This window comes from Pteronotus mesoamericanus, unplaced genomic scaffold (assembly GCF_021234165.1).
Source record: "Pteronotus mesoamericanus isolate MK-2021 breed Mesoamerican mustached bat unplaced genomic scaffold, CSHL_Meso_final contig_26, whole genome shotgun sequence".
NCBI lineage: Eukaryota > Metazoa > Chordata > Mammalia > Chiroptera > Mormoopidae > Pteronotus > Pteronotus mesoamericanus.
This window is the reverse complement of record NW_026555109.1, coordinates 1,323,067-1,335,279: the sequence shown is the minus strand read 5'-3', so window position 1 is coordinate 1,335,279 and position 12,213 is coordinate 1,323,067. Positions and strand designations below refer to the sequence as shown.

The 12,213-nt window shown below is 37.8% G+C and overlaps 1 protein-coding gene across 2 annotated transcripts in view; it reads left to right on the top strand.

Moving 5' to 3' along the window:
* Positions 1-12,213, top strand: part of DOCK9 (dedicator of cytokinesis 9) — a 354,061-nt gene that overhangs the window by 78,585 nt on the left and 263,263 nt on the right. Inside the window, exon 1 of one of the 2 annotated variants that reach the window (XM_054574327.1) lies at positions 6,531-6,837. The exons of the other annotated variant lie outside the window; for it this stretch is intronic. Within the exon in view, the coding sequence (XP_054430302.1) occupies positions 6,676-6,837 (162 nt within the window). The 5' untranslated portion in view covers positions 6,531-6,675. Of the gene's footprint in view, positions 1-6,530; positions 6,838-12,213 lie in introns of those variants that run through there. 2 annotated transcript variants of the gene reach the window in all.

The following is a 12,213-nucleotide window of genomic DNA, read 5'->3' as shown; positions in this document are numbered from 1 at the left end:
CTTCACTCTTCCCCTTCCCTGCAGATGTTTGCGGAGGATGTAAAGCTTTGCAGATAGACGAGCTCTTTTAGCAGCTTCTCATACATGACACTTACAGATTTATTGGTTTCTCTTCAAAAAACTGAGCTCCCTGAGAAACCATGATTTTGTTTCGTGACCTCTTATAACAGTAATTGAAGTTGTGGCATTCCCTGCAGCTTCCTGAGCTGAGAGATAAATCGGAACCTGTATAAATACTGTTGGTTTTTTCATTTTGTAGCCTTTTTTTTTTTTCTGTGATGGTACATAGTTGCAACGGTTTTTCTAACAAGTGCATTACCAAGTAGAATGAGGAAATATAGTTATAATTATGTAAACTATAGTGTATAAATTAATCCAATATCAACTATTATAAATAGTTATGAGGAAAATAAACATTATGAAACCTATTCCTTGACCTTGTCTGCCCTTTATGAAGGGTATGGGGAGAGAAAGAAGAAAGGACTACTTGTCTGGGTTTTCTGTTATTTAACATCACTTGGTCCTGGAAGTCAGGATAGCTGTGTCTAGCAAGTTGGTTTCTTCCCTTCCTCCCTCCCTCCCTTCCTTCCTTCCTCCCTCCATCCCTGTTTATTATGTTAAGATTTACATAACATAACATTTACTATTTGTATCATTCAGTGGCAGTTAAGTAAATTTACATTGTGTGCAGCCATGTATCTCCAGAACTTTTTCATCATCTCAGACAAACTCTGTATCCATTATATAACAACTCCCTATTTCATTTCTTCCTCCTCCTAGGCCCTGGTAACCACTATCCTATTTTCTCTATGAATTTGTCAATTCTAGGTACTCATATAAGTGGATTCATATAGTATTTGTTCTTTTGTGACTGACTGATTTCACTTAGCATAATGTCCTAAAAGTTTATCCATGTCATAGGACGTGTCAAACTTTCCTTTCTTTCCAAGGCTGAGTAATATATCCCATTGTTATGTACCACATTCTTTTTATTTATTCACCTTTTGTTGGACAATTATGTTACTTCCACCTTTTGGCTGTTGTGAATGATGCTGCTATGATAATGGGTTTACAAATATTTTTCAAAACTCCACTTGCAGTTGTTTTGGGTGCCTACACAAGTGGCTTGGTGGATCATGTGGTAATTCTCTGTTTAACTTTTTGAAGCATTACTGTACTCTGCTTCAAAAGGGCTATATCATTTACATTCCTACCAGTAAGTAAGTTGTTTTTTTGCACCCCAACTTTTCTTCCCTTAGGAGATCTATTTTATTTTACAAGCTTTTAAATTTGGTCTCCTACCCAAAAAATTAAAAAGAAAGAAGGATTTTCCTTTCTTTTGAGAGGCTGATCATCTCTGGGAAGACCACAACCCTCAGTTCCATGGAGCCCTCTATGTTGCTTCCACTCTTTTTACTTGGTCACCCAATGATATTGCCAGGTGTTTAGAGGAGCTTGCAGGGACTGGTTGCCTCCCTAATATTGTAGCATCAACATGGAGACACCTGCGCAACTTTCTGTTCTCTACTTTTTTTAATCCTTACCTGAGGACATTTTTTCATTGCTTTTAGAGAAAAGAGGAAGGGAGGGAGGAAGAGAAAGGGGGAGGGAGAAGAGAGAGGGAGGAGAAAGAGAGAGAGAAACATCAATTGTTTGCTTCTCACAGGCCCTCTGGCTGGAGATTGAACCCACAGCCTAGGCATGTACCCTGACTGGGAATCAAACCTGCAGCCTTTTGGTGTCTGGGAAGATGTACCAACCAACGAGCCACCTGGCAACCGAGCCACCATTTTTTTATTTTTAAAAGGTCCTTATTTAATAACACTTACTTTATTTCTGTATTTAAAAAAAAAACTTTCTAATGATCATTGATGAAATGATTATCATCTTCACCATCTTAACTCCCCTTTTCCCCTCCTAAACCTGCATTTCCCTATTTTAACCATTTTTTATCAACAGAAGTAACTTGTAGTATGACTTTATTAGAGCTGAAATTCTTATATCCTTGCACTACATTACTTTTACTTTTAATGTGAAGGAAGAAAAATACTTAATTTATGGTAAAAGGAGGAAGGGAGAATAACATTTATTGAGTATGTGGTATATACTAGGTCCTATGTTAGACATCCTACTTACCTTTGACTATACTGATTGAATATAAAATGGATAGGGTGTTAACATGCCAACTTATATAAGATTTCTTTGTTCAGCAGAATTCACTCCATTAATATATGAAATATGTATGTCAGGGTAGAAATAAGCTTTTCATATGGGCTAGCTATTATTATGATACTTAAATAGAATAAATGATATGTTAGATTGACTTCTACCCATACTGCATTTATTTAGGTTTTGTGAAGTATAGCTATATCATGTGTGATGTACTGTTGTAATATGAGGTCTTCATTTCAGCCACTGTAGAATGAACAGAATTCCATTTCTTTCCTGGCCTCCTAAGGTAGGACCCAAGGTCTAACCTAGGTAAAAGACTTATGTCTGTTTAAGATACAATATTACTTGTAGTTTGTAGTTCTAGATTTTTGGGTGTCACATCAGATTCTTTTTTATCCACATTGTCCTGTATTTAGTAAATCTACCAGTCAAAAAAATCTGACTCGTAGAAGATATTTAAAACAGAAAGACTTTGGCAAGGAGAGAGCTGCAAATGGGAGAATCTCCAGGTGGATATGCATTGTGGGGGCTCAAAGTTTCAGACCTATTTGATATGGCCTCTGTGGCTAAGTGGCTGAGGTTTGTTGTGTCCACCAAGTGGACTAGTAAATCTTACCCTGAACTTATTATTTGTACAGGCTTCCTGGTGGTTCATATAGCATGGAACCATTTTTCCTGGTCTAAAATGCACACCGTGAAGGCAAGCACGTCCCATATTACTTGCGGAGTATATTCCTGAGAAGTGGGGCCACAGTAAAATTCAGAAATTGTTAAATTCATTAATAAGGAGGCTGCTTTGAGGTACTTGGTAAATCCTTTGTGAAGCAGAAAACAATAGCTACACATATGTTTATAGCAATTTTCTTGGTTGAATTCTTTCCTGTTATTTTATTTGAACTGGACATCCTTATGGTTTGGGCAGAGTAGATGTTTTCCTCCTCCTCTCTCCCAGTTTTAATAACAGCTTTATTCACTGCTGAGACCACTCCACAGAAACAAGATGACTTAATCCCTAACATTTTCTTTGGATGTTGAGACTAATGACACCACACAGACGCATACACCCCAAGAGGGCGTGTAAAATTTTATTACTTGTGTAATGAATCTTCCTAGGGAGAGGAAGAATGTTCCTAAGCAGGCCCTAAAATGGCTTAAAAGATCAGAGAAAGGAGACAGGTTTGGGGTTTTTGTAGTGGTGAGGGGTGAGGCTGGATGAGCAGTTTGACTTTCCCACTGGTATCAAAGGAGGGAACCACCTGGAACTTCCTTTCACCTTGCCCAGATGTGGGACAGAGGAGAAGAAAGAGGGGTAAGCTTTCAGCAGTAAAACATCAAAAATGGAGTAAGGTTTTTTTATTACATTCATTTACAATAAAAATCCACCTTTTTAAAATGTTCAATCCAGGGGATTTTGGTGTATTTATGCACAGGGTACATATTGTGTATATCTAAAATATAGATGTTAGAAACACTAATTTCTGAACATTTTCATTATTCCTGAAAGAAGTTCTGTACCCATTAGCAATCAACCCCCATTTCCTCCCCCAGCTCTTTCTAACCACTAACTAAATACTTGCTATCTCTGTGGATTTGCTGGTTGTGGACACTTCATTTAAATAGATGCATATAATATGAGGTAATTTGTGACTGTCTCCTTTCACTAAGCATGACATTTTTCAGATTCATCCATATGGTAGCATGTATCAGTACTTTAATCTTTTTAGTGGCTGAATAATATTCCATTGTGTGGATATACTATCCTAGTTTGTTATATTAAAAGATGATTTGGACTATCTGAGGATGAGGCAGTGATGGGAGCATCAGGAGAGGAAGACATGGGCTTGAATCTCAGAAGGGAGTCAAGGTGGACATACAGTCTTGGGAGTTGTGTGGCTTAGAGGTGACATTGAAAGATATGAGAGTAAATGGAATCTCCTAATTGAAATACAGGGATCTGCCAGAAATAAGGCCTGCTTGAGTGTGGGTGGTAGGGTAATGATATGGGTATAATAATTTATAGTTTTAATTTGAACATTTCACCTAAAATGACATATGGTGTGCCTGAGTGTGATATTGTTATATTATAGAATTACATGCTTATCACTTTGTAATAAAAGATTTTGTAATAAAAAATGGGCGTTATTTGTGCCAGACCCTGTATATACTTGTAGGTGGCTGACCTGGTTGCCAATAGATACTGTGCATCTGTTCCTGTCCTCTGATGGAATTCATGCTAATTATCACTTAGACCAATCTAAGATAGTTCTGATGCACAAAAATCAGTGAAACTAAATATACATTTTAAATGATTCTTTTTGTCATGCTTCTATTAGCATGAAACCTATTTTTTGCCCTTGTTGAATCCTTTGCTCTAAATATTTTCTGACATTTTTCTTTTCCATGAATTTTGTTGGTTGAAAAATGATTAATATTGAAAAGTGATGCAGTTGCTGAAATGCTTATTCATGTATCTCTAGGAAATTTTTTTTCCTCTGAATGATTGTTAAAAAATTGTTCCATCTCTCCCATTGTTTTAAATATTAACCTGGAGCTTTTAAAGTAAATCATATATATACCAGTAGTTTCCAGTTTGCCTGGTTATCATTTATACTGCTTTGTAAAGTTCATACGTAATATTATGCATCTCAAATAATACTCCCTGTCTTCTATATCCAGAATGTCTAAAATAGGTAATAATAATAAAGTTTTTAATTTCTAGTTACCATCTTTATTTGTATTCAGTGAGCTGTTACTTTTTAAATTGTTTCCCTTGTAATATAATTGTAAATTTTCTGAATTTTCAAAATGGTCAATTTCTCCTGTGTGTCGTGTTTTATAGCCTCCAGTATTCAGTTTCTGTGTAGATGTATTTCCATTTATTTATATGCCAGCATTGTTATGTCACATGAATATTTGGATCTTCTGATGTCAGGTCTTGGATGTGGTCTTGAACACTATAGCACTGTTTTAACAGAATTACCATTCTGAAGCAGAACATTCTAGACCATATAATTCCTCTGCTTTTGCATGTGTTCAGTATCTCGAATCTCTTGATCTCCTGTGGCTATTAGATTTCAGCATAAAAATTCAGGAAATAGACAAAATCTATATTTTTGCTTATATATGGGGCCTAATAGATAAACTAGCTATAGAAAACAGAAATTTGGGGATTATGTGACTGCATGGTGTTCTCTAAAGACCTGCTTTTGCTACATTACTCAGATTTCTGTTACTAAGTACTCAATCATTCCAGTTCACTCTAATTTTGAAATGAAAACCCTCTGTTACCTTGTAATATAAGAAAGAATATCACAACAGATCCTAAAAGAGCAGTCGCTTATTTCCAGATGCATGTCATAGGTGGAAAGGGTTTGCCTGTGTGTTTTTACATAATTCTGCTGTCATTTTTTTAGAAGGAAAATGTCAAGAGTCAATATACTATTATATCAATGATAGGCTTCTCTATTAGCCATCCCCAAAAATAAACATAAAGTAGTATAGCGTCAGTGAGTTCATTCTGCAGTGGAAGGATCTGGATTACTTATGCACCAAAAATTATAACTTTGTTTGCTGTGGGACGTGTATTCAGTGTGTAATATTATCGTTGCACACTGAAGTGCTGCTTCAGAAGGACCAGGGAACCATTTATCCTTGTTCTCATTTGTGTCTTTGGGTACCAGCGATGGGAAAATCCTTTTAAACAGTGTAAATTTGCTAGCCCTCTCTCTCGCAAAGAGTAGAAGTGGACAGAAGTCAGGATCCACACAGCGATTTTGTGCCCCTTGTGGTTTGCTGTCAGCAAGCTATTGCCCACACTTGCAAATGGTTGCTTGAAGTGGGCTTACACATGTTTCCATAGCAGCAGTAATCTTAGTGATTTCACTCGTTTTGGGGCTTTTTCTTTCTTTTGCTTCTCTGTTCCTTGCTGATTCAGGATTAAACAAACAGCATATTTAGGTCAAGGAAAGAGATGTTTGCTAATATAAATGCTAGTCTAAGCATTCTGGGAGAATGATTTCTTGCAGCAGATGAACATTCTTTGTGCCTTCCAGCAGTATCTGCAGCAGGGTGGCTGTCTGGTACCATCTTTTCATTTTGGGCAGGTTCTGAGATTCCGAACAATCCCAAGCAAATCATAGGGACCAGCAGTTTCCCAGTAACCACATGTAAACCTCTTCTTATTTGTTCTTTGATATTAACAGTGAAGCAATCTACTGGAAAAAACAATACTTTAAAGGTTTCAGTGCATCTGAGGTGTGTCATCTTGTGTTTGTACCACCCCTCCTGTTTAATACTCGGAGCCTGGAATTTTTTTTTTTTTTTTTTTTGGTCAGGCTGTTGGGCAGAAACGGATTCTAGTGCGACAGCTCAGAGCTTCCCTTCTGTTCTGGTGCCGGCAGCTGTCATGAAGATGGACAGTGGGAGCCTGCTCTGAAGAGCCAAGGAAGATGATGTGGAAATGCAGTAGAGATTGCTAGAAATCTGAACATCCTTACCTTGGGGATGGGTTGCACTACTAGTGTGATTCTGTTTAAAGGCATCCGCACTGTCTTTGAAAGAAACTGTGCTTATATGTGCAAACAGCAAGGAGAGAATAATGCCCTTGAATATACAGCTTACAGTTGGACAAAAGAAGATTCAGAACTATTGATCTCCTCCTGTCTGGTAAATGCTGTTTTGCTTAATTAACAAATAGTTTGGTGGTGTTAAAATAAACTAGTATTTACTTGTAAAGCAAATATATTTATTTCATTATGCTTATATATAGCATATATGTGTATGTAAAGGGGTAATTAGTGGCCTTAAGTTTAAATTATGAGGTGTCCATTTGTATGTGTGAAAATGTGATGGATTAATCAAAGCCAAATACATACAGAGAAAAGCTGGAGTAAGATATTTGATTACAGAACAGTTTTCTAAGTTAGCTTTATGAGCTTATATTGTCTTGGTATTGTCCCAGAAATAATACTGGGTAAAGTTTATATTTAAGGCATTAGATATTGAACCCTCTGCTAGTGATAGAGAATTATTCAGTCCCTTTACATCTTTTTCTTGGCTAGATTTTTCTCACTACTGGCTTGTGGTCAGTCCTTTGGTTCAGGGGGAGAAATTTAAAGGGAACATGAAAGAAACTGTAATAGGTATAAGAAAAATATAGTTTTATTTTTTTAAATGCAACAGTATATAATGTTTTGGATATAATGTTTCACTCATTGTAAATGTTTTCCTCCCTTTACAATGCTTGAGAATGTGTCAAGTCACATATGGGTGTGCCTCTCCATGGCCTTCCAATAAATTCCAGGCTCCTGAGGAAGCTACACATTACTCTTCTCCTCCCTCAGGATGCCTTACCATTTTTCCCTCTGTTCTTGTCACAGTTTTTGTCAAAATGAGTGAGAATAGTACATGCGAGAGTTCGTGTGTGTGAGTCTGGCCAGCAGCCACTCGGTATAGTGAGGGTGAGGTGTGCCAAAACCTCAAAATCTTCCCTGGTTATTAGACTGCCATCTGAGACTAAGAAGGAGTGCTGGGTGCCAAATGCATCTCAGGATCAGATTGGGTCACCCCAGTCTTGCAGGGCCACAGATGAGGGTGTATTTTGTGCAGTGGCTAAGGTGATGTTTGCTCTGCAAACACTTGGGAGGAAGAAATAGAATCATTTGAGCATCAGATGCATTTTGGAAAGTAGTGTTATGTTTGGATATGGAATTTAAGTAGTGCTGTATTAACTATTACATATTTTAAACCCTAATGTATTTTGGAATGGGCTTTTGAGAATAACTAGTATCAGAGATTAGAAGGACTAACTCATTACCGTGTCTGTCCCATTAGTATAACCCATAACCCTGGCAGCCCTGGGAGTACTTAGCCAGTGATGACAATGCCTCTCCTATGCTACTAGCATCTGTTCCCTCAGGCCACACTGACTTGTCTTTGGTTAATCCACCTTTGAGGAACTGCTTGTTTTTCTTTTTGTTTTATTGCATGAGGGGATAATAACTTCCCGGGGGCTTTGTTGGTGCTCTGGACTGGATCTGAAGACACTGCTCCTCTGTATTGAGCTGGATGCTCTCTGCCCACCACCCTTGCCCACACCAGCAGATCAACAAAGCTGATATTACCATGAATGCCATGTGGCTGAGGTGCTTTGATGGAAAGATGTGCCCTGTGAACTGGTCTCCCTGTTTCTGTCCTTGACCCTATGACCTCTTTTCCACATGGCAGACAGTGGCCTGCCTTTGAAAAGGAAAGTCAAACTATTTCTTCTTTGCTCGTAGTCAAATGCAGTATCCTTACAGTGGGCTCCAGGTCTGTCCTCAGCATGCCCTATGTCCTCCTCCCGACCTTCATTTACTTCTCACTCTCTCCTCATTCCTTACTTCTCTCTGGCCTCTGAGGCTGCCTTGCTCTTCTCTCCTCCTGGGACACCTCTACCCAGGCATTTACCTGGTTCACTCTTGACTTCCTGCAGGGTGTTGCTCAGATTTCCTTCTCATCAAGGCTTCCTTGTCCACCAGTGTCACCCTGCAGCACCCCAGCACGCCCTTTTCTGATTGCCTGCCGTAGCGTCTTGATATTTATCTCCACCTGGCATATAGTTAATCAGGAGTACCAGCATAAGTATCGTAATGGTGGTGTTACTTAATAGTAGTAAGTAAAAGAGTAAGATTTATGATGGCAGGAATTTCTGTTTTGTTTACCACTCTGTCCTAACAGCTAGAACAATGCCTGATTCACAGTAAGTACTTGATTAATGAGTGAATTCTGTTGACATAGTTTTATTATCCTGAACCTGAACTTGGAGAAGCTGCTGAAGAGATAGGTTATAATCACTTATTCTAAAATCAAAGTCTTGGGAAAAAAATGTATGTAGTTTACCCCAAGCAATTATTTGCTCATCTTTAATAATTCCTCCTATCATGTTGACCTTTCAGCTTCTTAGAAATACACTTTCCAACGCTTTGCCCTGGAGCTATACCAAGTTATACAGTTCAAGGCTGAATGTTCCATGGATTTGATATGGTCATGGGTGACAACTGAGTAATACTACCTTTGGATTTTATCTGGACTAGGTCTGTTGTACCTATCCTGTGGCATTAGCATTTGGGGACCTTTTCATCCTTCAGTTTGAAGCAGCTAAACCCTTTCTTAAGGGAGCTCTGCCCATTGGCACTCTCTTGGGTCATCTCTATGCAAAGGTACGCCAACCTTCTCTTCAGGCAGATGTGGATAGGTTGGGAAGGTGTCTGTTCTTCCTCCAACTTAGATGGCCACTCCAGCCTGTGACTTTACCTTAGCTTGTCATCAAGTTAGAGCTGTACTTTACCTGTTCCTCATAGTAAAATCCCCACTTTCGCCACTCAATGTGTACCAAACTTTGTGAAGGGAAAGTACCGTATTTTGCCAGTATAATGTGCTCCTGTGTATAATGCGCACCCACATTTTGGGCCCACACTTTCAGGGAAAAAAAAATCTTTCATTTTAGTTTTTAAATTCAGTTATTTATTTATTTATATTTAGATACTTGTTTTTTATATTACAAAGAAATTTTAGCATTTATGTTTGAACATATGGTACAAGAAATTTTATGTAACAAATAATTCTAGAGTTACACTTTTAATGCATAAGCATAAATAAAAGGATTTAAAACATTTATATAGATACAGAATTAGTACTACCAATGTACAACGTGTATCCTTATTTTTCCCTCAAAAATTTGGGCAAAAAACTGCTCATTATACACAACAAAATATGGTAATAATCATGAAAGATAGCTGAAAGAGCTACTGGCCACCCATTTTTCTAGAGACTCTAAGTATCTTAAATATCTGTCCATCAGTCATAAACCCACATGTGTGGGCTTTGTCATTTTGGCCCCAGTGGAATTTCTGCTCCTGAACTATGTAAACTTTGTGTTTTTCTCTTGGTCTACACTGAAGTACATCATAAGAAACATCTTTATGCAAGTGATGTCTACTATGAGGGTATTCTTGAGAGCATTATTCATTTGCTTCTGAAACAGTGAGAGAAGGCACTGGAGAGTAGTGGTTAAGAGTCTAACTCTGGAGCCAGCCCACAGGTTTTGAATGCCCTGTCTGCACCTGCAGGCTGTGTGACTTTGGGCAGTTTGCATAACTGCTCTCTTCCTCAGTTTCATTACCTAATATATGTAGATCAATAACAGTACCACACAGAGTTATTAAATAGTGACTATGTCTAAAGTTCTTAGAACAGAGTCTTGCACATAACTTAGTGATAATTGTCATTCCCATTTTTTAGTCTTTTCTTTATGAGGAGCCCTGGAAGAAATTTCTGCTCTCCATACGCTGGATGGTTGTACTTTTCCTGGGGAACTGCTTTATTTTCATTTTATATACATTATAATTTGGTGGACTATTTAAAGAAATCTTAGTTCTAAACATATGACCAATTCTAACAGATACTTAGGCTCTTTCAAATGATTTTTTTATATTGCCCATCAACCTTGCTTTTTATTTTTCTGCATTACTATTTTATCACAGTCTGCTTTTTTCTCCTCTTCTTACAATATTTTTAATCTTATTTTGTATATATTTGTGTAAATCACATTAAATCTTTTGGGATTTAAAGGCAAAGTATAGAATAATAAGCCAATAGAGAACTATATAGTGAAGAAAAAACTTTTTATAATCATTTAAGGTTGGCTCTGAAGCAAAAAATCAGATGTCCTGAGTGCAGACTTTAGCTTTGTAAGACTACATCTGCGCAGTCTTTTATAGGAAGGTTCTTTTTATATCTAAGTGGCATGAATCAGCCCTATGGTGGGTAGTTCTCTGGGATATGAGCTTATCTCAGAATTTCAAGTGTATTTACACTTAAATTTTGACCAGTAATTCTGCAACGGAAGGGCAAGGCTGAGTTGGGATAGATTTTATTCCCGAGTATAGATTTGGCCTGAAGTCTCCTTTTTCTAATTAATTGAATATATTCATTTACCTCATTCAGGAAACTCCCTGGGTATACAGAAGTGATGAGGAAGCTCACATCCTCTTTGGAGAGAGGCTGATATACACATTCCACAGGGCACTATTCGAAGGTATAAAGGTACCGGCCCAGGCGTTTTCCAGGAGGAAGGGCAGCTTGGCTGAGACAAAATGCTTGCAAATCCCATTTTTCCTTGTCTTTTAAAATTCATGGTGTACCTAGCCTTATTGGCTAGGACTTGACCTATTTTACTCCTAGCTAGTAATATAATATTCCCTTCTTTTAATGTGTCTGTGAAAGAATTGAGGAACTGTGGGATTATTCTGTGCCATGTTCTCTTTTTGCTGATTGTTACTGAAATGGAAGTCACTCATTTATAACCTTGACAGCAGCTAGGGCCCTGTCAGCAGCTTCATAAAGGATAATAATGAAGGAAAACTGCGGGAAGTCACAAGGGAAGAAAACAAACTTTCTTGTCTTCAGTTTCTTTTGTAACATGTTAAGATAGTATAGCAATAATTTTACCCATTTTATTTTATTTTTAAAAAATATTTTATTTTTAGAGAGAGGGGAATAGAGGGAGAAAGAGAGGGAGAGAAACAGATGTGAAAGAGAGGCAACAGTTGGTTCCTCTCGTACCTGCCCCGACTAGGGACCAAACTCTCAACCTAGCCATGTGCCCTGAGCAGGAATTGAATCTGTGATTTTTTGTTTTGTGGGGCAATGCCTAATCAACTGAGCCGCACTGGCCAGGGCAGTTTTACCCATTTTAAGTTAATACTTAATTTTTTCTTACCTCCTTAAAACTTTGAAGTTTTCCATGCTTCTCCTTATTACATCTTCAACGTGTCCTCAGCCTTCATTACTGTGTAGGGTTTTATCAGCTCACCTAGACTCCCCAGGCCAAATAGTCATTTGTAATTTTGAAAACTTATTGGCTATGATAATCTTTTGACATCACATACTTTTTAAACAATTCTTTATTGAATATGTGCACTGTGCAAAGAGAGCAAGAGTTGGAGGCGATATGGTCTCTGGCTCATAAGAGCCTGCAGTCCTGCTTATGTGTGTCTCTGT